This window comes from Macrotis lagotis, chromosome 2 (assembly GCF_037893015.1).
Source record: "Macrotis lagotis isolate mMagLag1 chromosome 2, bilby.v1.9.chrom.fasta, whole genome shotgun sequence".
Lineage (NCBI taxonomy): Eukaryota > Metazoa > Chordata > Mammalia > Peramelemorphia > Peramelidae > Macrotis > Macrotis lagotis.
Window position 1 is genome coordinate 72,654,320 of NC_133659.1, and position 27,051 is coordinate 72,681,370.

The 27,051-nt window shown below is 35.8% G+C and overlaps 1 protein-coding gene across 10 annotated transcripts in view; it reads left to right on the top strand.

The window, feature by feature from the left end:
• Positions 1-27,051, top strand: part of RASAL2 (RAS protein activator like 2) — a 317,365-nt gene that overhangs the window by 249,842 nt on the left and 40,472 nt on the right. For all 10 annotated transcript variants that reach the window (XM_074222116.1, XM_074222118.1, XM_074222119.1 and 7 more), the window contains exon 5: positions 18,582-18,691. In XM_074222116.1, coding sequence (XP_074078217.1) covers positions 18,582-18,691 — 110 coding nt within the window. The remainder of the gene's footprint in view (positions 1-18,581; positions 18,692-27,051) is intronic.

Here is a 27,051-nt window from a genome sequence, read left to right on the forward strand (position 1 = left end):
TATCATTTGGTGTGCTGTATCCTCTCTAGTTCTGTGTCTGAAAATCTGATGTAGATTTTAGTCTATGTCTTTAAATAATTCTTTGATAAAGCTATCACCCTGCATGCATTCTCAGGCACTCCACTGGAGACCTCATTCAAGTTACATTGAGTCAGTCGTTTAAGATACAGAATAGGCACTAAACCTGTAATTTCATTGATATAGGGAACAGCTCCCAAGAGGAAACTTCTTCTACCAATGCAGATTAACTTTTAGAGTTAGATAGTTGCTTAAATTTTTGGTTCACACCATCTGTATATATATCTGGAAGTACTTGAAATTATTTATTTCATATATTTAGAATTTAATTACAAAAAATCAACATGGCTTCATCAAGAACAGATCATACTTGCCTTACTTCATTTTCTTTTTTGATGAGGTTTACTAAAGTGGTAGTTGAGGAAAATTCTGTAGATACAGTTCCCCTGCCTTTTAGTAAAGCATTTGACAGTCTCTTATTCTATTTTTGTGCAAAAAAAAAAGGCAAAAATTTGGCTTAAACAAGTTTGTGACCTATTAAATGATTGGTAAATACAGTATGGTATATATTTACATATTGTCTCCATCTATAGAGTCTGTTCTCCTGGATGGTAGAGCGTGTTTAAGTTTTGTTTTTCTTTTCTGCCTAGCACATTACCTGTCAAATAGTAGCTACTTAATAATTGCATTAAAACCAAGGCTCCATCCTGGACTCTAGTCATTCTCCCTTGACACTCTCTCATATGATGACCTCAGCAATTCCCATAGGTTTAATTATCTTTATGTAGCTGATTCCCACATCTATATATCCAGCCTGAGACTTGCTCCTGAGCTCTAATCTTGGATCCCAAATTGCTTATTAGATATTTCAAAATGAATATGCCATAGACATGCCAAACTGAATATCTCCAAAAACAGATTTATTATATTGACTTCTAAATTCATTCCTCTTTTGAACTTGCTTTTTCTATCAAGTATATCACTATACTTCCAGGCCCCTAGGTTCATAAGTTTAGTGTTATCCTCCACTCCTCAGTCCTGCTCACCCCACATGACCAGTAATTTATTGAATATATTGCCATTCCATCTTTCACACCTCCTTACTCATCACATAATCGCTACCTTAGTTTAGACCTTCCTCATCTCTCTACTGGACTATTTGCATTGACCTCCTAATTGGTTTACCACCCCATATTACATTTTCGCCATACCTGGAAAAGTGACTTTTTTCTTAAGTTCAAATCTGGCCCTGAGATTCCCATATTCCATTGTTGCCTTTGTGATATGATATGATATAATATAGCCTTCTCTTCAGCTCTTAGGACCCTTCTTATTTAGCCTCAACCTGCCTTTTTAATCTTTATTATTCATTTATCTTCTTGCACATGATAGTCTTTCCCAACTGGCCTTCTTTATCTTCCTCACTGGATATTATCTCAGTCCCATCTCAGAGTCTTTGTGCTGATTCTCTCCCAGGCTTGGCATGCCCTCCCTCTTCATGTCTGCCTCAAAGAATCCCAGACTCAGCTCAAACACTGTCTACTATGGTTCTTCCCTCCCAAAAGGACTTTGTTTTATTTTTTCGCTTATGTATACACATGCATATTATAGGGAATAAGGGCCAAAGACAAATTAGAATGATAAGTACTCACCAATACTTCATTTCCATTACTAAATCAGAAAAATCTCCAATCTGATTACAGTCTCCTATCATGACCTTTCTCCCTATGCTTTACTACTTCCAAACGTATTCTTTGTCCTCAGAAAGCTCTCTGTTTTCTCAACTCCTCAGTCCTTTTCCAGACTGTTAGCCCTCTGGCAGATTCTTCTCCCTTCAGAGTCTTCAGACTGTTGGTTCAACTCAATGTCATATGCCATCTTCTATTCATAAACCCATTTTCATTATTTCTTTTCTTGACAAATTATTTCCCTGGATTACTCCCACTGTTGGCCTCTTCCACTCCTATTCACACTGTTGAACAGGGTTGGTGGAAGTTTTGCAACCATCTTATTTAAGGTCCACTATAAAATTGTAACCTAATTTCAACTGGACCCTAATTACAGCAAAGTAATACTTGTATTCTTCTCTCATTAATTCTCCATCATATTCCTTAAAGAGACCATTCCAAACCTTTTCACTTCAGTTTTCCCACAGTATCTTCAACTCTCTCTTGCCTCAAATTATAAACTCAAAAAGCAATTGTTTGCTGAGAACTTTCTCATTTGAACATCTCTTGACATTTATTACTCTACCTTTTTATCTTTTAGTTTCTGATGAAGTAGTCCTTTTCCTTACCAAGGTCAACCGCTCTACATGCCTCCTATACTAATTCTTTCTCTGCTGCCTCCTTTATCTCCCCCCGACATAAGGGAAAAAAATCCTCACTAACTTGTACTTTCTTACTATCAAGATTTTTCAACTCCTTTATGTCTAAACTTTTTATAAAAGTCATCTAAAGTCATCTACTCTCCATGCCTCCATGGTTTCTTCCACCCATTCTGCATTAATCCATGTCATGTCCACTAATTGTTGGTATATCCCAAAGCTCTGTCCTGGACACTTCTCTACTCCCCCTCTCCACCCTCCCACTTGGTCATCTCATCAGCTCCCATGAGTTCAGTGGTTTCAGTCAACCTCTAGATCTATGTATCCAGTCCTGATTTCTTTCCTGAGCTTCATTCCCACATCACAACTGCTTATTGGACATTTCAAACTGAATGTCTGGCAGACATCTAAAGCTCAATATGTCTAAAACAAAACAAATTCATTTTCTTTTCCTAAAACTCACCCCTCTTTTGAATCGTTACTTATTGCTTACAACCTCTCCATTCCTCACTCTCATTCACCCTGTGTATATATATATATATATATATATATATATATATATATATATATATATATATATATATATATGTGTGTGTGTGTGTGTGTGTGTGTGTGTGTATACAAATACATAATTAAGTACGACAAGATCTATTGACTTATTTCCTTTCTGTATTCATACAAATGCCACCTTGGTTGAGGTGCTTATCTTCTCAAACAGGACTATTTTCTTCATTCTGATGCTCACTCCAGCTCACACATTGAAAGTATCCTCTACCTCTTCAGCCTCTGATAGGATGGCTCATCCCAGAAACTCCATTTAAAGACCCAGGCCAACTGGATCTTCTTCCTCTCCAGCCTGCACTTCTGTCTTTCCCATCTCTCTTTCTTTCAGCTTCTTTTTTCAGCTTCCATTCATTTGATGTCTTTGTGTATTAGATTGTAATCTCTTTGAGGGCAAGTATTGTCTTTTTGCTTTTTTGTACTTAGAACATGCTAAACATTCAAGAAAAGGTCTGTTGATGGACTGACTGGTATTCCAAGCCACTCTCCACCCTAATAAATCATTTACATAGCCCCCAAAGTTATTTTCCTAAATTTCAAGTCTGACTATGTCAATACCTACTAAATACTCTATTAGTTTTGTGTCATATATAAATGCAACTGGTTAAATAGAAGTTCTAAGAACTCCTATCTAACGTATGGATCTTATTTAAGATGTATATTGTCAAGAACAACTTTCAGATAATTATATTATTAATGGTTTATAAAAAAAGGAAAAGGGACATATTGTTATTCAAAAAATGATCATAATAAATAGACCTTCTCTATTCCATCTCTCTGTGTTACTAACATAGTTATAAATCATGAATTTTAAAGTATCCCATTGTATTTTTTCTAGATAGATAATAGCAGAAATGTTTTAGGTCAGATGATAAGTAGTATGGAAAAGCTAGAGTAAAGTAATCATCTTGGGGGTATTACCTTCTCAAGAGAGTCTTCAGAGTGGTCCAGACTCTACAAACTTCCTGCCATATCTAATGGTATCACCAACATATCTGAATCATTCCAGATTTACTGTTTCTTTTTTCTAGATGATAAAAATTTATTCAAAATTCTCACATTGGATACTTGTCTATCCAGTTTATCAGATATACAAAGCTAGAATGGTAGTAGTACTCTAGCTTATTACCACCTCAGCATCTATATGTTATTTTCTTTATGAGTATTTTTCATATTTCTAGATCATCACAACTTTTTCATGATTCAACTGTTGCACTTTTTTAAAAGTTATAAATTTAGCAAGTAAAGCAGAGTAATGAAGACCTATGAATAGAAAAACATAATTTCCAGAAAAATCTTTGTGTTACGATATATAAACATTCACTCTGAGAGACTGATGTTCTTAGTTCACTTTTGGTTCAGAAGATATACTCAGATGAGGAGTTAGGAGGAGAAGCTCCTTCTTAGCTCTTTAAGAGTCCTGCTTAATGGAACAAAAAACAGTACTGCTACCATAAGTGAAGGTCAAGACCTAGCTGTTCTGGAACTCATCATATGTAGTCAGCAAGACCATTGACATTCTGGAGCATTACTGCATTAAAGGATCCTCTGATCTTCCCTGACCAGATTCCATAAAAGGTCAGTGTACGTAATTTATATCATTAGCATTTAAGTACAAGATGATGACTGAGTGCTCCATTAGGGACAGAAATTAGAAAACTAGGATTTTTCTAAAACTAAGTACCTGTATACCTGATCTTGCACATGTCACCAGTTAGAAGATACTTTGACATTCTCAGAGGAAGGTTACTATATAGTTGATAGATTTCTTATTTTTGTTTTTCTTTCCCTGGGCATGAAAATGAAAAAAATTTGTTAATATATTTGATGTTGTATAATTTAGAACTCTTGATTAGCATTCAAGCAGAGGAGCCAGAAATCTTCCTTATATCATTTTTTTGTCTTTTATTTTTTGCCACATTTTTAATACCTACAACTACTGAACTTTTAAAAGCTGTTCTATTGATTTATATTGAGCCTTTTCTAGCAGATAGATCAAATATGTTTATTTCAACAGAGGTTATAAAAGTTTTCAACAGCTAGTCTTTAGGGGTCCCCACTGTTCCAAGAAATAATTTGTTATTATTCTTAGAGACATGTTGTTATTCTTAGTCTCAGAAATTAAAGATGAGAAAGTTCAATTAAATTCATCTAATTCATCTCCCTTAGGAATGCACGGTTGTTTCTTACTATATTCTCTCATGCTTCTTGAGGTGTCTCTATCTCTGGGATAGTACCTATAGATCAGTGGTTTCTAAAGTGAAATCCCTAGAATTACCCCCCAAGAGGTATAGGACCACTCAATCAGAGGAAAGGAAGAGAGATCTGAGGTAGAGAATTTGTCTCTAAAAAAGTTACTTAACTGATTATCTCCTAACTCTCCCCCTTCTTCCAGCTGCAACAAGTATCATCTTCCCCCATTCTGCCCTCAGAGCAGCTAGGCAGTTACCCAAGAACCATTTCCCCCCTTTCTTTGCCCCTCCAGCATGCCCTCCTAGCCTTACTCCTTCCTGCTTCTCTGGGTACCTTCAGACCATATCAGGTACCTGCACCTCTAGGTCAATCTCTTTTGCAGGACAGTGACCAGTCAGAAAAAATCCAACCTTATCTTTTCAGGTATCTATACATTCCTTATATACATACACCTTATATACCCAGGTCACTTCTCATCTTATTATTTCTATCTCTACAATTCGCCTCCAAGCTCACATCCAACACCCTAGGTCAGATCTTTATCACCATAGCCTATCATTATGGCCTCTCAGTGTGGCTTTAGTCTCTTTAGTCTCTCCTCAATCCAATCCAGATTTCCACATTCCCATTCTCAAAATGATTTTTCCTAAGAATAAAGCCTGACCAATAAGCCCAACACAATAAAATCCAGTGGTTTCCTTTTATCTCTAGGATAAAATACTAAATTTCCCATTTAATGTCCCTGCCACCATTCTACCTTTCCAAGCTTTTTTATATTAAAAAATTACTTATTTCATCTGTATATCATCCATTTAAAATTTTCAACTAATGTAGTATTATAATGTGCATATGTAACAATGTTACATAATTTGTAAATCAATATACCTATTCAGGTGCATGATGTTTTTTAACTGAACAAATATATAAAAATATATAGATAATTTAAAAAGTTTGAAGATGAATGAACCCCTCCTTTTTTACCTTTCATTCCTAATTATTTTTGTATCTTGGGGCACAATTCTTGATATTCATACATTCTGTGAATTTGTACCTTTATTAGTATGTTCTCTATTAATCCTTAGGTAGCCAAGCATAACAATAGCATCTTCTTTATCCACTATCATTAAAAGTCAAGATGTTAGAATTTATTTTTCTGGATAAGTGAGTTACTATAGAGACCCCAAGACTTTTGAAAGAAACATTTTAGATGATTTTTTTTCTTAAACATGATCTAGATTTCCTTACAGTCTTAAACAAAACAGACTAAACCTAAAGTTAACCTTTTCTTGATAATTCAAGGCCAACATTTTTGTGCTGTAATAACAGTGACAGCCCTCAAAAGTTATTCAAGGGGGTGGAGCCAAAATGACAGCATGAGGGCAGGAATTCCCAGAAACTCATCCTTAAAAAAACTCCAAAAGCTGTCAAATTATGACTCTAGCCAATATTTAAAGGGGAAGAACCCACAGGAAGACTGAGTGATACAATTACATAGTCCAAGACAACTTATCAGACCCACAGGAAAGGTCTGTTTCATGAGGACTGGGGTTGGAAAGAGCCACAGCACAGCCAGAACAAACTTGTTCCAGCTTCCAGGAACAGCTCATGAAACATCTGGGTCCCTGGTGGTACCTGAATCTGTGACAGAGGGGGCGGTTTCCAGACCTCTTGACCCGGCGATCACTAGGGATGGCTTGATGGGGCAGTGAAAGAACTCTTCCATGTGGAGCCCTGGCCAATGCCAGTCTCAGAGCAGCCCTGCAGCCCACAGATGGTAAGGGGGTGGGAACAGACTGCAGAGGTTTCTCTGCTGTCCCTGGAGCAGGTCTCTGCTGTCTGCCCACACTCAGATCCATATCACAATCTGGGCTCCCATACCACCATAGTGGAGCCAAGGACCTTCCTCATGGCTCCAGGGCAGAGGAGAGGCCTGTGATCATCCATAGACCAGAGCACAGACCAGGAGAGCAGTGAGAGTCTCTCCTAAGACCTTGAAGGAATTGAGGTCCTTTGGGGGAAGTATTCCCAAAAACCTCCATAAGCTTTGGTAGTGTGGTAAATCAGTCAGAGACTGAGGAAATGAGCAAACAATAGAAAAAGAAGAACATGACCATAGAAAACTACTTCGGTCCCATTGAAGATCAAAATATGCACTTAGAAGATGATAAAATTTGAAGCTTCTGCATCCATTCTCCAAGAGAAGTAGGAAATGGGTTCAGGCAGTAGAAGAGCTCCAAAAAGGCTTGGAAAAGCAAGTAAGAGAGGTAGAAGAAAAATTGGGAAGAGAAATGAGATTGATACAAGAAATCATGAAAACCAAGTCAGCAGTTTTGTGAAAGAAATACAAAAACATAATGAAGAAAGTAAATATTTAAAACCAGTCTAGATCAAGTGGAAAAAGCAACCCAAAAGGCAAATGAGAAGAATGCCATAAAAACCAGAATTGGCCAACTGGAAAACATTCAAGTATTGAATGGAGCTAAGGGAAGCTGATGACTTTGCAAGAAATCATGAAACCATAAACTAAAAGAATGAAAAATTAGAAGAAAAGGTGCATTATCTCATTGAAAAACAACTGACAGATCCAGAAGAGATAATTTAAAAATTATTGGGCTACCTGAAAGTCATGACCAGGGAAAAAGCCTAGACTTTCATTTTTCAAGAAATAATGCAGCAAAATTGCCCTGAGATCCTAGCAGCAGTGGGTAAAATAGAAATTGAGGGAATTCACTGGTCACCCCCTGATAGAGATCCCAAAAGAAAACCTCCCAGGAATATTGTAGCCAAATTCCAAAACTCCCAAGTCAAAGAGAAAATACTACAGGCTGCCAGAAACAAACAATTAAACTACTGTGGATTACACAGGATCTGGCAGCATCTACATTAAGGGCTTGTAGGTCTTGGGATATGATATTCCAGAAGGCAAAAGAGCTTGGATTACAACCAAGAATCAACTACCTGGCAAAATTGAGCATTCTCTTTTAGGGGGAAAGATGGACTTTCAGTGAAACAGGGGACTTTCTAACTTTATTATTGAAAGAGCCAGAGCTAAACAGAAAGTTTTATTTTCAAATATTGGACTCAGGTGAAACAGAGAGTGTGAATGGGAAAGGTAAATCATGAGGGTCTTAATGATATTGAACTCCGTGTATTTCTGCATGGGAAGAAGATACTGATAACTCATGTGAACCTTCTCATTTATAAGAGTAGTTGAAATGAGTATATATATATATATATATATATATATATATATATATATATATATACATAGACATGACAAGGAAGGAGCTGAATATAATGGTATTAGGTAGTATAAAGATGGAGACAATTGGTGATAAAGGAAAATGCTGGAAGGAAGAGAAAGGAGAGAAAGAAGGGGCTAAGATGCTTCACCTAAAAGAGTCAAGAAGCTTTTGTAACAGAGTGGAACAGGGGGAAGCGAGGGGGAATGAGTGAGCATTCATTCTCATTAGAAATGGCTCTAGTATTTGAAGACTTTTATGTCCAACCGCCTTTCCCCTGCCCTCTCCCCTACATGTCCCTCCTCTACTTCCACATCACTAGTTCCTACAGTTCATGCTCGGATGGCAGAGAATCCTGGGCACTTTGGTGGTATGGTGAATGGAGACTTAGTTTGAATCTTCTTTAGGTATTTACTAGCTGGGTGTCCCTGGAAAAGTTCCTTCACTTTCACATACACAGTGAATAGGGTGTAGAAATCTATCTTACTCTAGAGACAAGTGAGAGGAAAGGGATGGGAGAGGGGAGGGGGTGTAGGTGATAGAAGGAGAGGGAAGATCATGAGAGAGGTTACTCAGATACAACACACTTCTGAGCAGAGACAAGGTGAAAAGAGAGAGAATAAAATAAATGGGAGTGGGGAGGAATAGAGTGGAGGATAATATAACTAGTAATAGAAACTATAGGAGATTTTGAAGCAACTTCTCTAATGGACTTATGATAAAGAATGCAACTCATCCCAGAGACAGAGCCAATGGAATCTGAATACAAAACTGAAATACACTTTTTCCCCTCTCACTTCATTTCTCTTGAGATTTCTCTATCTTTTGGGGGGGGGGGGAGGAGGAGATTTACGTTTACTTTCACAAAAAGATTATTGTACTAATATAAAATAAATAAACCACAAAAAAGAGTTATTCAAGAATGTGGGGCTGTTTGTTGCAATATGAAATAGCCCCAAATTACTAAACTTTTGCTGTTTCTTATTAAATTTTTTTATTTGCCTCAATATTACCTATCATTTTTTGTTTTCAGTTTTCCTGTCTCTATTTTTCAAGTAAGGATGTCAATTTTTTTCTCTTTCTCTAGCTGTCATTCTTCTCTATAATGTTCATTTCATTTCATTTGAGTATTGCTGTTTTTAAGCACTTGTTTTCTATTTATAAATAACTCATTTTGTGAAAGTAGGTCAATCAGTAAGGTGAATTAATCTTTAACATTTCACAAGGATGGACAAAAATGTTTCTAGCTTTATTTTATGGAGTCAATATGGTATCTTGTAGCCAGAAAACCTAGGTTTAAGTGCTGGCTTTCTTTCCTGCTGCCTTTATGACCAGGATATTTAACATTATTATTGTGAGGATCAAATGAGCATATATCTAACGAGCACACAGTAGGAGCTAGATTTAGCCTTACTCATAGAGAAATCATGTAACCTCCCAAAGCTTCAATTTTCTCATCAATAAAATGAATTTGTACTACTTTCCTCAGAATTGATATTATATTGCCTTTGTAGCCAATTTACAAGCCCTTGGACGATCTTCTCATTGTTTTATAATTATACCTCATTTTTTTTATCTTAACTAAAAATAATATTACTCATTATTCTCCAGACAGCTCCAAATGACTTCTGGTTTCTAAAAATCGAATCTATCCTTAACAGATGAAAATTTGCTATTAGTGACTTGGAATTGAGTATATTCATTATTACAAGTAGTTCCATATTGCAGGATCATACAGTTTAAGGATTAATGGGGACATGAGTGACTACTTTTTCCAACCTACATCTATATTAAAGGAATCCCCATTGTCCTCAAGCTTTTGCTTGAACACCAAGGAGGGAAAACCCTGCACCTCTGAAAGATGTCTCATTATGCTTTTGGACAGTTCAGATTATTAGAATGTTTTCCTGACAACAATCTCAAATTCTCTTTTTGTAACTGAATTTGTTCTCTGGGGTTAAACAGAACAAGCCCTCCCTCTTTTCCTACAACAGTCCCTCAAGTATTTGAAGACTCTTGCAACCAACCACCTTCCCCCGTCCTCTCCCCTACACATCCCTCCTCTAATTCCACACCCCTAGATCCTACAGTTCAGGCTCAGATGACAGAATCCTGGGCACTTTGATGGCATGGTGGAGCCTTAGTTAGATGGATGGAGTCTTAGTTAGAATCTTCCTTAGATGTTTGCTGGCTGGGTGACCTTGGAAAATTCCCTTTACTTTCTCAGCTTCAGGTCCCTTCCAGTCCTAATGGGATCCTTTCTCTTGCCCTCCTCTAGACATGCTCTTAAATATGGAAGTCCTCCTGATGACAGAATCACAAATGTGGGACTTGACAGTCTTCTTCCTGGAAGCTGTGACTCAATGCAGTTCTAGACCCCATCTGGCTCATATTGAGATTGCAGGTCATTCAAACCCCCAGACCCTTTTCAGAACAAGTACTTTCCCCACCTATCACCCCTGTAAATTCATAGTCCAGGGTAAATTTTTACCACTTTATCCCTATCGATTTCCGTCTTACTAGTAGATTCAGCCCATTGTTTTCTGGGTTTTGCTTAGGTTTTTCAGTGTGTTTGTTTTCCCTCTCAACTTTGTGTGTTATCTATAAATGTAAGGAGCCTAATAGCATCTATCTGTTCAAGCAGCAGGCCAAACACAAATCCTCAGGGTTCCTCTTTGAAAACTGAATAATAATTCACCCCCGTGAATTATTGTGAATCCATTGAATTGTAGTATTGTCTAAGTGAAGTGTATTTGCAGCATTGTCTTCTGCTTCTTCTTAGTTCAGTAGTCCTATCCAAAAGGAAATGCAGTTAATCTAAAAGTGGGTCCAAAGATTAAAAAAGAAGCAATTGTTGCTATCAAGGAACTTGTGTCCTATTTGAAAGACAATATTTGCATATATAAATATAGAGAATAAATGATATGCAAAATAAACAAAAATTGGTGAGTGAGGACATTAGTAGTTGAAGGGATCAGAAAAGACTTCATGCATAGCTGGGGCTCTTTTTTGTGTCATGGGCTCCTTTGGCATCTGGTTATGCCTATATGCTCCTCAGAGAAATTTTAAAATATTTTCCCTTTATCTTTTATATTTTTGTTTATGAGATATTTTCCCCTCCCATGTCTTCCCCCACCCCACCTTCCAGATTTAAAAAGAAATACTAAACACTTGTAAAATATAAGCATAGTCAATAAAATAAAATTTTTCCCACAAATTCTTAAATATGTTTCATTATGCATATACAAGAGATCCTAAAAATCTAACTTCATTAAGCTTAAAACTGACTTTTGGAACATCTTGTATATTAGATTTATCCTCTTTCTGTCATAAGCTGGGCAGCATCCTTTATCATCTTGCTTTGGAATTGTGATTGATTCATAGTTTTTAAATCTCTTAAAGTTGTTTGTTTTTGCACCATTGATGTTATAGTATAAAGTGTTCTTTTGGTTTTGTTTACTTTAATCTGCATCCATTCATAGATATCTTCCCAGTTTTCTCTAAAACTGATTTTCATCATTTCTTACAGGCAACAATATTATGTTACATTCATCTACTGTATCAAATTTAGCAAGTCATTTGTTAAGTTCTCTGCCACCCCAAAAAAGAAGTTATAATTTTTTTTTTATATAAAGGATATTTTCCTTTTTCTCTGATTTCTTTGAGGGACAGACCCCTAGTATTGCTAGGTCAAAGGACCTACAGAGTTTAGTCATTTTTGACCTTTCCATTTTCTTTTAATCTCAGCTGTACTGGATTTTTTGGTTCAAGACACTAGCTTCAGGGGAATGGTAGAGTCTGGTAAAAAAAAAATTTAAGAATTCAAGAGCAATCCACAAAAAAGTTTCTTATTTTTATAAAATAGTATCAATGATAAACATTTTTGAAAAAAACAGAGAAGGGACATTTTTGTTACTATTGTGGCTAAATTTCATAAATATCTAACAGTATCAAATTGTTACAAAGTTCATTTTAATTTGAATTCATCCTCCTTTTGTTCTGTTGAGATGCTCCCATTTCAAAAATTTATAGTTAATGAGAAAAACGTAATAAAAGGGAAGAACAAAGATGGGAAAATTCTACTCTAAATGATTTTCTCTAATTGGGGGAAATTTGTTGCTGAGTGCTGGAGACAACAGAAACTATCACAAACTGTGGCAGTCTAGGCATAATCTGACATGCTCCAAAAATTCTGGGAAAGGCAGATTTCAAAGGATTCAGATAGGTAGAATTCTAAGACCCAAGACACTATAGAGGAAATCAGTACAAGAAGAGTGGAAGATACTCAAGAATAAAATTCTTAAGGCACAAAGGATCATCTAAAGAAGAAAATGAGATTTATCTGAAGAAACAACTTGGGGATTTAAAAACTGAAACTTAGTTTTTTAAAAAATATAGATAAGATGAAAGAAGGGGAAATAAAAAAAGGATAAATGACTATAAAACCATTTCACAATCTTGTAAAATTTGTATCAAGAATGCTAATGCTCAGAAACAGTTAAAAGTGATGAGAGAAGCTAAGGACAAGAACAAAAGAAAAAAACCTTTGAACTTGTTTGGGAAGAAAAAGGACTTTATTAAGTGTAGGACATTTGCTTCAGGTGGATGGAATATGGAAAATTGACAAGAGAGAGAAAGAAGAGCTGTTCAATTCTTAATTGCCTTTGTTTTCCCTGCCAAGGAAAAGATTTATTTGTGTCCTTGATCTGATGTCTTCATGACTTTAACCCCTTCACTCATCCCCTTTCCAGCATTGTCTTCCCCCACTGACTGCTGTGAGCTGGAATATGATTTGGCCCTAGACTCCCAAAGTCTCATTAAACTGGGCTCTTGCCTTGACCTAGCCATATGCTTGCTAAACATGTATCCCTTCTCACAAAGATCTTAAAGCAAGGGAGAAAGGATCCATATTTATGGATCCTTTGTAGTGGCATCTTTTGTTGCAGCAAAGAATTGGAAAAAGGTGAGTATCCACAAATTGTGGAATAGTTGAACAAACTGTGGTTTTTAAGTTAGTATTGATTAATGAATGTGTGTTTAGGGGGCTCTTAACCCAACCAAATTTCTTGAATTATATGGTATAAATGTGGTAGACAAATGTCATGAGAAGTAACTGAATTTTGTGGTTATTCTATGAACCTAGTCCCTGGTCAACTTCAGTGTTTCATTATTGGATTTGGGGGCTAGAGGATGAGTGGCAGTGGGTCCTGAAATTTTCATTTTTAAAATGAAAAAAATTGGATAAAGGATTTCTCATAAGATGCAGATTGGAAATTGTACAACTACAATCTTAGAGAGTTTCCTTTATTTAGTCTTGAAAGGTTGTGACTTGTTCAAAGTCACATAATAGCCCATCTTGGAGGCAAAACTGGCACCTGGTTCTTCCCAGCTCCAGTGGTTCTTCCCTCTCCACTGGGCTGGGCTGCTTCTCAGACTTAGTTTAAAAACCATCAAACTTGGTGCAATTCCTGTAACATTCTCAATCGGGGCTAACCATAAAGAAATAGTTTATAGTTTCTTCTCTTGTAAAAATCTCAGAATTTTAATTCCACAGTTATTTTTCTTGTAATTTTGGAACCCACAAAAACCACATGAGCCTGTGTAACTATTTCCCATCTTTGCTTTTAGATATAAATAATGCTCATTGTTTTTGAAGGGGAACAGTAATATAATTGACCAAACATGTACTAAATCTCAAAAAAAAATTATCTTGCCATAGTTGACAAGCATTTTATTTAATAAAGCAACAACCAGTGTTCTCACTTTTTAATCTAGCTAATATTGCTATAAACGTTATTCCTCTTATGCATATAATCTTTTTAGTCATCCTAGCCCTATTTCATAGTGTGACAAAGGGTTGTTCTGCTTTTTTTTTTAATTTAGTTCAAATGTCAATGACTTCAAATAATATTTCAGATGTTATTTTTGATATATCATTTTAACATGAATTCAATTAATATTTTTATAGGTATAGGTTGGGGCAAATTCAAATAAACTCAGTCCTTCAAAAAGTGCTTGTGTTCTATATTTGCTTTTATAAATAGTACATAAAATAATTTGATGAGGTACATTTTTTCCTATTTTGTATCTTTTTAACAAAGTATTCTTGTGCTTTGAAAATGTATATACCATTTTCCTTCTATGTATCTACCATTCTTCAATACTATATATCTATGCTTTTCCTCAAATTCTACCCTAAACATCCCAACATGTAGAAACCTCAAATTCCTATAAGATCCTCTAGTAATTTTTTTCTATAATTCATTTGACAAATAATCATGCACTTTATGAAAGTTTACCAACTGCTCCCTTGAGCTATTGAAATCATTTATTGTTTAATTTTTTGAGTATTCCTTGTCTTATCTCCCAATGGATCAGAATAGAGAAAGAAATTAGAATGATGATTTCATAGATACCAGAAACTCCCATATGAGAACCTTTCTCAGGAACATAAGGATTTAGAGAAGAGAGCCCTAAAAAGGTTAAGTGATTTGTCCAGAGTCACCTAGCCACAGGTCTTCATAGCCAACTCCTATGATATCCTTGCTGTATTTGTTTCTCCAAGTGCATTTGAATTTTCTTGAGGCCAAAGACTGTATCTTAAAATATTTTGTATATCCCTCTGTACCAAAGTGTACTTTGCTGTTTTAACAGCATATGTCGGCTTTACTTTTGCATCGGTTCTTTTGAAACTCCTTTTATTGTAGCTTGGAAAATAACTATATTTTTTCCCATCATATTTCTAACCAATAGCCTCATTGATTTATCATTCTGGTTGTTCATTGAGCGAGTACTTTGAATGAACTACCAAGTGCCTATCTTAATGTACTTGATTGTAGAATATTTCGGTGTAATGCCCAAAAGACCAGCTTCAAATTATGATTCACCTTTTATGTTGTACAGTCACTTTAGTTTTAATAAATATTTGTCGAGTTTCCTCTGCATTCCTACAGCTCTGAATCATGCCCTAATTGTTCCTTAAGGGTTATAAGTTCATTTTATCTTCCCCAGCTAAATTATAATCTCATTGAAGATCAAGGTCATTACTTTTTTCAATCAAAAAATATTTGTCTTATGTTTACTATATACAATTAACTGTGCCTAAAGTTTGAGAGACTGTGAATGATTACATAAAAGTGAAAGTAAGGGGGATAAAGTGTTCCCACAGATAAATGTAATACAAGTTGATTTGCACATACATTAAGACTAAAAAAAAATTGTGAAGTTCATAATTTGTTGTTTTTTAGTTGCTTTTAAATTGTTTCTGATTTTTTGTGACTCCATTTGGGGATTTTCTTGGCAAAGAAACTAGAGTGGTTTGCCATTTATTTCTCTTGCTCATTTTTATGGATGAGGCAAACAAGGTTAAGTGACTTAGTCAAGATCACACAGCCACTAAGTATCTGGGACTGATTTTGAAATCATGAAGATGAGTTTACCTGACTTCAGGTCTGGTGCCCTGTCCCCTATAACACCTAGTTGCCTTTAAAGTTCATGATGGGTTCAATAAATGCTTGGTTTATTTGATTATTATTTCAGAATTTATACTTGTTTTCTGTAACTGGGTAATCTAACCTTGTCAGCCAGTTATTTTTCCTCAACTCTTTATCTTTTAAATCACACCTAATACACAAGTGTTCCAAATTTCTCTTCTCTCTCTATTTCAAACAAGCTCTTTCCCAACACTGTTTAAAGTCCCAATTAAGTTTTATTCAGTGATAGACACTTTCCCACATGGCCTTTTTAATGCTGTTGTTTTCATGACAAGGTCATCCTAAGCAACAGTGTTGTTTTCCATTTAGATTTACAGTTATTCCAAATAAACCTGCTAAAATGACACATCATTTTTGAGCTTCCTATTAATTTTCTTTATTTTTGTCAGCTTTTATTGACTCTCTCACAGACAAGCTACCTGAAAAAGTTAAGCATTAGTACAATTGAGGGAACAAGAATTTATAGATCATCTTTTCCTCCTCGAAAGATAATTATTATCTCTTTGAACCAAACTGAATCTATCAGACATACATACATACAGGTTTGAAAAGTGACTAATGGAATGTAACTTTTATCTAGGTACTTTCTGGTCAGTAAGAATGTTTTCCTCATGATGTCTTGAACTATAGTTAAATTCACTATTTTAACCTGAATGAATTACTGAGGGTTAGTATAGTAGTATCATTAATCTCTTGTTCACTAAAATGAAAAGAAGAATAAGTAAATGAAAAATAATCCTGATCTTAAGTTAAGGAGATCTCTTTTCTCATAACCATGAAGGATTATTTACTCTTCTCCGGCTTATAAGGGAACAACAGTTCTAGGATGCAGGGGAATCAGTGTCTCCTATTATCACCACTGAGGCTTCTGAGATTGGTTGCATAGCAGCATTTATATTTCATCCTTGCCTCAATAGCAAAGTTTGGTCTTCAGAGATTTGTTTTTCAAATTTCAGATGGTTGACAACTTTTATCATCATCATTATCATCATCATTGTTGTGGTTGTTACTTTTTTTATTTCAGAGTATAGCAATGTAAATTTATCCTTTCTCTTCCTTCCAAGAATATACAATCATAATTTTTATATATATATATAAATATAAGTCTTGACTGATGGAAAAGTCCATTCTTCTTATGGCTTCATATGAGCAGACTTAGCTATAATTGGAGGTCCAAAGTAGAGTTTAACATGTTCAATCAGAGGAAACATTGAAGAGAATACCTAAAGTAAATATGTATAAAACCAAGCATTCCATTTTTATTTTCCTATTTTTTTTTAATTTTCCCTTTGTTTCTCTGGTAAAGATGAAATGAGAGGAGAGATAAATATGGTACAAGGATAAAAGTGACAAGATATAAAAAAAAGCTTGAGTTTTAAATCAAAAGAACTGATACTGTTAATGAAAGTTATCTCTTTTGGATATTACTATTGTTTCATATTTATGTAATTCTTCTACTCATAGTTTGCAAACATCTAGCACTTAACAAAATTTGATAACAGGACTATTAGATAAAATTTAAAATAACCAGTTAAATTGATCAAACTTTCCTTTCCACAGATGCATTATTTTCCTCTTTGTTCCCAGAATTCTCTTTCCTCTCTCATACACACAAGTATGCATGTATTCTTCCCCAATTACCACCAGAAAAAAAGTCTCAGACTTCAAGAAATGATAACTTTTCCATAAGAGATTCCCGTTTAGTTCATTGTTTTTCACCTCTCTGCAGCCTTGGGCACTTCTGCTCACTCTCCTCCTCTTCCTTGCTTTTCAATAGATTGCTTTGACCTGGTTCTCTCCTTACCTGTGTAACTGTTTCTTTTCCATTTCCTCTGCTGAATCTTCATCCAAGTCCTTATCTGCTAACCATAGATACCCCTCAAGGTTTCTGTCCTAGGCCCCCTTCTCTTTTCTCTTGGTGATGTCATCAGTTTCTATAAATTTAATGAACATCTTTATGCTGATGATTCTCTCAATTACTTATCTATCCCTATCTCTCTCTGAGCACTCCAGTTGACTTTCAGACAGCTTGAACTAGATGTCCAGTTGACATATTAAACTCACCATGTCCAAAACCAGAACCCTTCCAATTTTAAAATCTCCTATTACTGTATAGATCACCTTCATGCACCAGGTCCCTCAGGCTCACAACCTAGGATTCCTCACTTTCTCACCACCACCACCCATTTCCAAGCTGTTGGTTGCCAAGGTCTACTAGGTTCACCTTTGTAGCATCTCTTGAATACACCCTCTCTTCTCTTCTCTTCTCTTCTCTTCTCTTCTCTTCTCTTCTCTTCTCTTCTCTTCTCTTCTCTTCTCTTCTCTTCTCTTCTCTTCTCTTCTCTTCTCTTCTCTTCACACTGGTCACCACTCTAATGAATACTCTGATCATCTCATACCTGGACTATGGAAATCACTGCTAGAAGATCTACCTACCTTGATTCTTTCCCCATTCAATCCATCATCCCTTCATCCATTAAAATGAATATAATTGGTTTGAAGACTGAAGAAAGGGCAAAGAGATGAAAGGGGAAAATGTTAAAAAAAAATAATAAATTTATAGTAACAGTCATTTTTAAGGGTTTAGAAGATTCTTTTGTCATAAATTGCCTTTTGTTTTGAACTGATAGGTATGTTGAAAATCAGAATTGATTGCAGATGTTTTCACCTATTTTCTGAAAAAATGGGGGGGGGAATTCATTCTCAAGAATTCTACCATCTCACAAATCCTTTTTTTTTTCCTTTTAGGGATTCTTCAGCAAACGCTTGAAAGGCTCCATAAAGAGGACAAAAAGTCAATCAAAACTTGACAGAAACACAAGTTTCCGGCTCCCATCACTTCGCAGTACAGATGACAGGTAGGAGGTTGTTTCTAGAAATAGAGAGGATGGTTTCTGCCTGTGTTTTGGCAAATCAAAGTAATCTGCTAAGCATGGATATAAACAAAACAACATGAAAATGTAAGGGAAAATTCAATCTATTTAATTTGTGTGAGCATAGGAATTTTTTAGATGTATAATACCATTTCATATGTAACTTTAGTCTTTGATCTATAGTTTATCTAAAAGTTCCTTCAGAAGAATCAACAGAGTATAATGAAAGGAGTGCTATGTGTCAGTGAACAATAACTCATGTTTATTTAGAAGGTTATCAAAGTGCTTTCTTCACAGCAGCATTCATCCTAGATCAGTAGAACAATCCTACCTCCTTTTTTTAGAGAGGCCCACACAGCTGATGTCAGAGCCTGGACTTGAATCTAGTCCTTTTGACTCCCAAGACCAGTGATTGATAGGGGCAACCCACTAGTTATTGGATATTAGGACAAAGTCAACTTAATCTCACTGTTCTCCAGTATGGAAGAGAGGTTGTCTCACCTACTCTACAACCTTGTACTGTTTAAAGGATCCAATGATCTCATTGGATTTGTAAAAGTGTTTTTGTTTGAAAATGGCCAGAAAACTTTACAAATATAAAGTGCCACTGTTAATTTATTACAAGCTTTATTGTTTTTTAATTTTTATTTTTTGGGATTGTATCCCTAAAGACTGCATAAGTAGCTCATCTTAACCTGTCAAGTCCAGTATTTAACCACCTTATTGGAGATTACTTGGTCACATGAGCCTAAGCACCTGTGCAGTTACCTGTCCCACTTGTGATAATTGGGCTTTGACATGTGAAGCATGATGGTTGTAAAGGAATGATATTTGTTTCTTGTGCAACTCAAGTCACTTTACTGCCTAATCAAATTTCTTATAATGAAAAAGGAAAAAAACCACAGATTTCCAATGCTTGACTAACAGAGCTTTATTAAGCAATAGTAGCAAGCTTTTAAATTTGGGTATGTACTTAAGTTTATAATTTAGATTTCACAGGCATTCATCTCCTTAAAGTTCAAACATTAATGCTTCTAATCCACTTCATGCTCTCACTTGCTGTAACTTTCTTTTTCATTCAAACAAACCTCCTTTTTTTCAAAGCAGGGAAATCACCACAGAATTATTGCCTATCTCTTACAAAAGAAGCAGATGATACTCACTAAGTTTGTAAATTGTCCTTTTTTATACGGTCAGTCTTTGTTGTACTTCAGAGTTGTAGTGAAAGAATTGAAAGGGCCTCCAAGTCAAGATTTGGAATCCAAGGATATAAGTTCTAAACTTAATCCCAGTGAGGTGTTTGGCAAACCGCTTCTGCTTTATCTGTAAATTTTGAGGGTCAAACGTGGTGGTATTCAAGACCTCTTCCAGCTCCAAAACCTCAGGCATTTGCATATACTTAGTATTCAGGTATGCTACAAGTGATCTGATTTCTAAACAATCATTTATTTTCACATATTTCTCAAATGTACCACAGTAGTCCATATCTGTTTTTTCAGTGTTCAAGTTAACCTTATATTAATTCATTAAGCATCCACTATGTGCCAGATGCTGGGGATTCAAGTTCATAGAATGAAATAATCTCTTTTCAAAGTACCCTTAATTAAAGAGGTAGCAAGTTCATAGGAAAACTACATAGAGCATGAATGTAAAGTGAATCAATACAAATATATAAAAATCTGTTAAATACAAGGTCGTTTGAGAAGGAGAGTCCTGAGCTTGGGTAGACCAAGAGATAGATGGGGCCTGAACCACATCTTGAAGGGGAGGGGTCTCTGTGAGGCAGAAGTAAGAAAGGAGTGGAAGTCAAGGTGACCAGCCAAGTTCAGAAACATATAGCAAGGCTGTTTGGCCAGCATGCAGATTGTGGGAGGGGAAGTGATGTCCCCTGAAGTTCAGAAGATAAATTGATACTTGCTTGTATGAAGAGTTTATATTTTATCCTCAAGACAACAGAGAGCCACCAGCATTTGTTATGTAGAGCAATCCTATGATTAAACCTGTGCTTAAAGAAAATTACTTTGTCATCAGTAGGCAGAGTGGGCTGGCATAGAGAAAAATTTAAAACAGGAGACTAATTGGGAGATTATTCTAATAATCTAGACAAAAAGTGCAAAAATAAAAAACCTGAACTAAGGTAGTAGCTGTATAAGTGGAGAGAGAGAGGATCAGGTATAAGAGGTGAATTGAGGAAGAGTGAGAATACAAAACCTGAGACATTGGATGAGTTGTGATGTCTTTGGAAGAAATAAGAAGGTTTGAAGGGGGCAGGGGGATTTTAGAGGAAAAGATTAAGAATTCAGTTTGACTGTTGATTTTAAGATATCTCTGTGACATCCAGTTTGAAATATGTATGTTCATGAGAATTTTTCTTCTTGTATCTTTACCTCAATCTCTGAGTTTCCATAGTTTTATTCATTCTAGGATCTGAATATGGGGGAAAAAAACAAGTCATTGTAATGATACATCCTAAAACTGTTCAGTTATCCTTTCCAAATGGCAGAAGTTAGGGGTGCAGTCACTGCAATATCAACAATCTGAGTAAAATTCTCTGGCCCCTACCTTCACATCAAAGAAGTCTGAATTTATTCCTTTTTTTTAATATGATTTTACAGTACCTTATTGTAAAATTTCATTTAAATATTTGGTCATATGTTCTGTGTTGTCTACTGACCTTCAATGTCATCTACAACTACAAAACTCTCCAAAATTTCCATTTAGTTTCTAATCGATCCCTGATATATCAACACCAAGATGAGAAAAGGAATAACTATTTAAGAAAGTTTTCTTTAGAGGGGAAAAGGAAGTTCATTCCCAAATTCAGTAGCCATTTAAGTCAACTTCTTTTTGTGGTTCAACATTTGGAAACTTCATAGATTCCTTTTGTTTTGTTTTTTTTGCCTCCAAAAGCTAAACATTTTTTAACTTTGTCATCTTCTGTGGTCAAATTAAATGCCTAATTTTATTCTGGCATATGTTCGTGGTAGCCCACAGGAAGAATAAGGCTGAGATGACAAGGGATTAGATCCACTTCAGGGCTTTGTAGAGCTGCTCCTATTATTTTGTAGCTTTGCCATTGGCCTGAATTTATTATTTGAACCTCTCATATTGTACTGCTTCAATCAATAAGCTAGCTTTCTGTCTAAAATTTAGTACAATAAAAGAATGATTGTAAGGTTTAATATGTTACAAAGCCCCTGTTAACCATTTGAATTATAGAGATATGGCCATCAGGATTCTGTAAAACAAACAAGGAAAAACCATAGTCTTCCCTTTCTAAAGATATCCTCACTGTAATTTAAAACTGTATTATAAAATAGACAAAAAAAACCCTCTTTTTGCTTCCTTGCCAACTGGTGACATGGGGAAATGCTCCTGTGAATTACTTGGCTTATCTTTGGCAGTCTCACAGATGCAACTAAAGATTTGTCATAAGTCTCTGTTTCTGATACATATGCTTTAATTTTGACACATGAAGTCTAAGCAATAACAAGTGTGTCTTTTTATTAACAAATACATGAAATTTCAGAGAAGGTAGTAGTAGTAGAGATTATAAGCAGGATAGATTGGATGGAAATTCTCAGCTCAAGAAGACTGATATCAGTTAAGCTATCTTTTTTCCATCTAAAACTCTTGTTATATTGGCCTGGTTCTTTTACTTTTTCCCAATTTCAAAAGAGGCAGCCAGTGTAACTCACTGAAATGTCAGATGGATAATCTAGTGAGAATTGTAATATGTCTTGCATTCTTTAAAGGGGGGCTTTAGATAGCTAAAAGTTGTATTGTCTATGCTTCTAACATTTAAAAAAATATGAAATTATCTCATATATACTAAAGTACTAGCTTAGGATGGCAGAAAGACATTTCAAGATGAGTTATTTTCTTCCTGTATAAGACTTGCTCTTTATGGTCCATAGGTTTTTCTTTGCAAAGTTTTTTGGCAGGCAGACTTCATTGATTTGGGCTCCAGGTCTGTCTTGCCGATGATCCACAAATCATAAATTCTATTACTTAAGTCCTGATAGGATTTGACACTCTTCTCTCTTAAAGGATCAATGTATAATGATCCACACACTCAGAAATCTCTTATATGGAATACATTTACAAGAAATATAATTTTCCAAATAATCAGTATTTATAAATATTCATAATAATAACAATAATAATAATTTCTATAAGCAACTAGGAAGTCATAATAGAGTTCCTATATAGAATTCTGAGGAATTAGCAGTGTTTTCCCATTTTTGTTTCACATTCAGGTGAAAAGAATTGAATAGTAGCACTTCCTGCTATAATGTTCCTTCTATCTAATCAAAACTAGTTGGAGTTGGAGGAATACAAAAATGAATGGCCATACAACCTTCTCTAGCCATACAATATTTGTATGTCAATCTTTACCAGTCTCACTCCAGAAAATCAGGTTAAGATTGTCAGATTTTGGAGGTTCCTATGACTTAAAATTACAGCCTTCTCAATACTATTTTCTCATTGCTCCATATTGATAATAAAAATATTTTAAAGTTGTTTCTCTGCCAAAATAACCAAGAATTTTGAAATGCTTTGTTAATCTGTAGGTGCAAGATAAGGAGCTTTCAATGAGAGGCAGCAAGATTCCTGCCCAAAGTCCTTCCTTTGACACATACTGGCAACATGACCCTGGACAAGCGACTTATCCTCTCAGGCCTTTTAGCAACTTCATTGTATTATATGTTGTAGAACAGAGGTCAGCTTCCTTTGGTAAAGAGAGTTCTCAATACTGAAGCAAACACAGGTCTGATCTTAAAAAAAAGAAAAGTCATGTTCCCAATTAAGTATTCTTTTTAGAATTAAACAATCTCCTTGTATGGCACAGTCTTTGACTTTCACCATTTGCTGTCCTACTGGATGCACTTTAAGGGCAGCTAGATGGAGCAATGAATAAAGTACTAGACTTGAAGTCAGGATGACAGAAGTTCGATTCCAGTCTCAGATATTTGACTCTTCCTAGCTATGTGACCTTGGGGAAATCACTTAACCCTGATTGACTCACAATCTAGGGCCATCTCCAGTTGTCCTATTTCATATCTGGTCATTGGACCCAGGTGGCTCTAGAAGAGAAAGTGAGACTGGTGACTTAGCACAGCACCCTTCACTCAACTCCAATTCATGTACTTGTCATGGCATCACCTCCCTGATGTTGTGGCCTTCTTCAAGAATGAAAAAATTATTATTAGATGCACTTTAGTATGTCAGCATCCCTTGTAAAATGTGGCACCTGTGTCTGAATATAATACTCCATGTGTCTGAACAAGGGAGATCCAGATTCTTTTCAATTCAGTATGGTATTACTATATCCAAGCACTGTGCTATGGATTGATGATACAAAGACAAATACAAAAAAGAAACCATACCCTCCCCTTAAAGAATGTACATTCTACTTTTGTTCTGTCATGAATACTTTTTAGAATAGCATTAACTTTTTTATAGGCTTATAGCTATAGGCTAAAATTAAGTTGTAGACAACTAAACTTTCCAGGTCTTTTATATATAAATTCCTTTCAAGACAGGTTTCCTCCCATTCTGAGGTTATTGAACATAGATGAGGATCTCAGCCCTACATTTCAATTTACAGGTGAAGCTTTAGTATCAAGTTGCCTAAAACCATGGTAAAGGGCACCCATCCCCTTCCTTTAGATCCCCCCCCCCGCTCCCATATCTTTGGTTCCCAATCCCTCTGCCCTGACTCAGTCTCCATGTGCCAGTGAAACCCTTGCTGATGTATTTATGAAAGGCTTATTATCCCTATGCCCTCCAATCTGCTCAGTTAAAATAGAATCCCTGGTCTCTCCCTTAAGGAGCATCTAAAGTAGAGGGCTTCTAAGCTAATTAGAAAGGTGACATAATATCTGAAGAACATCTGACAAGGAGTGCACAATTATATTAGAAATTACTCTTAAGTGACTGAGTAATGAAGGCTTTCTAGAAAGGTTTGATCACACTAGTTGATGTCAAGGAATTTTATCTGTTAATCTATCAAAAACATTGGGAGTTCTTCCATTGAGGAGGTACATAAATAAAACCATGTTTAGTAAATGTTATCTTTCATTTGAGTTTAGTTTGTACTGAAAATGGAGAGAACCACTAGGAAACCATTTTTTTTTACTATCTAAGGCATGTAATGATGAGAGCCTGGATAAGTGTAGTTGCTACAAAAATAGGAGAAAAAAAATCAGCCTAATCACAAATATTGCAAGAAAAAAATCAGCAGCACTCAGTAGATAATTAAGACATGAAAGTCAGTAAAGTGGAACAGAATAATGGTTTTGGACTTCATGTGAATTTTTCCAAAATTCTAATCTTAATAAAAAGTTTTAACCATAGAATTTAAAATTTACTTTACCAGTATGTCTCAGTCTATTTGTAGCACTCCTTTATGCAGTTTAGGATCATTTGTTTTTAATTTTGTGAGCCGAATCCCAATTCTTCTTTATCATCCCCATTGCTTGGTTTTCAGCAAATGACCAGTTTATCCGTTTCCTGTGGAAGGTGGAATTTTAATTGGAACTTGAAGGAAGCCAGAGAAGCAGGGAGGTGGGATGAAGATAGAGCATTTCAAGCATGGGGGACTGTCAGTAAAAATTCCCAGAGCCAGAACAGTGTCTTATCAAAGAAACTACAAGAAGACTGGTATTCCTGGATCACAAAGAATATCTACTTGGGGCAGAAGACTGTAGGGTACAAGAAGACTGGTGAGTTAAGGGAGAGGGAAAGATAAAAGACATTAGGTTATAAAGGACTTTGAACACCAAATAGGATTTTATATCTGATCCTGTGAGTGATAAGAAGTCATTGAGGTTGACTGAGTAGAGGAGTGACATGATCAAACCTACACTAGGAAGATAATTTTGCCATCTGAGAGGAGGATGAACTGGAATGTGGAGAAACTTGTGAGAAAACCAACTATCAGAAATATTCTGCTGTCCAAGGGTGCGGTGAAGAAAGCCTACATCAATGATGGCCATGTCAAAGGAGAGAAGGGTGCATATGAAAGAGATTTGGGGAAGGCAAAATCAACAGGTCTTGGTTACAAATTGGTTATTTGTGGTGGGAGAGAGTTGAAAATGACACCTACTTTGTAAACCTGGGCTACTGGGAGGGTGATTGTACCCTCCATAGTACTAGTAAAATTAGAAGATGGGAAGTTTAGGGGGAAAGATGAGTTCAGTTTTGGATATTGTTTAAAGTATCTGCAGGACATTTCAGTTTTGAGATATCCTCTGGGCAGTTATCAACACTGCAAGTCTTCAGGTCTAGAGGTTAGATCTAGTAAATTTGAAAATTATCAGCATAGAGATGATAATTGAATCTGTAGAAACTGAGGAAATCTCCAAGTGAAATAACATATAGAGAGAAGAGAAGAGGGTTAAGGACAGTTTTATGGGACACCCTCAATTAGTGGGTATGACTTTAATAAGGATCCATTAAAAGAGGCAAAAAAGTAGGAGAACCAGGAGAGAGTGGTGTCCTACACACCTGAAGAGAATAATATCAAAGAGAAAGCGCGATTGATATAATTAAAGGCTGCAACAAGGTCAAGAAGGATGAAGACTTAGAACAGGCTATTCCACCTGGCTCTCAAGAAATCATGAATATTGTTAGAGAGAGCAGTTTCAGTTAAAGGATGATGACAGAAGCCAGAAGAGAAGGCACCAATTACTGATAGTCTCCTTAAGGAGTTTAGCCACAAAAGGAAAACTAGCTTTAGCAAATTTGGATGGATTTTGCAGTTAGTGCTATAGTGAGTCTTTGAGCCAAGTCCTCACTCTAAATTGAATTTTCTTTCAGCTATGCTATGCTGCCTTTCTAATGATCTTTTGGTGGGAGCTCGGGGGTGAGTAGGGGGAGGGGATTGAGGGAAATGGGAACATGGGAATATTGTATGAGGCTGTGGAAGAAAAGGTAGAGTCAGAATCTCTAGTATGGGGAGGTATGATCAGAGGAGAACTTGTAATCAGGTAGATTTTCAGTGTCAGAGGAGGTTTGGCCTCAGGGTGAAGTTCTCTCAGGACCTTAGGTAATTCCTATGAGGAGACATGTGTTTGGGCATTATGATGCCACAGCTTATCTCTGAAATGATGTTAACTAAGTATGGACTTAGCTGAAGAAAGGTACTTATTTAACTAAATGTCATAAAGTCATAATCAAGTCTTTCTGTTTACAGCCTTATGGTATAGATATATAACTATATATAGAATTTGTGAGGACAGAATTACTTTAAAAATTATGAGCATTTGAATATTGCATTTCTTTGTTTTTTAGGTTTTTTGCCAGGCAAATAGGGTTAAGTGGCTTGCCCAAGGCCACAC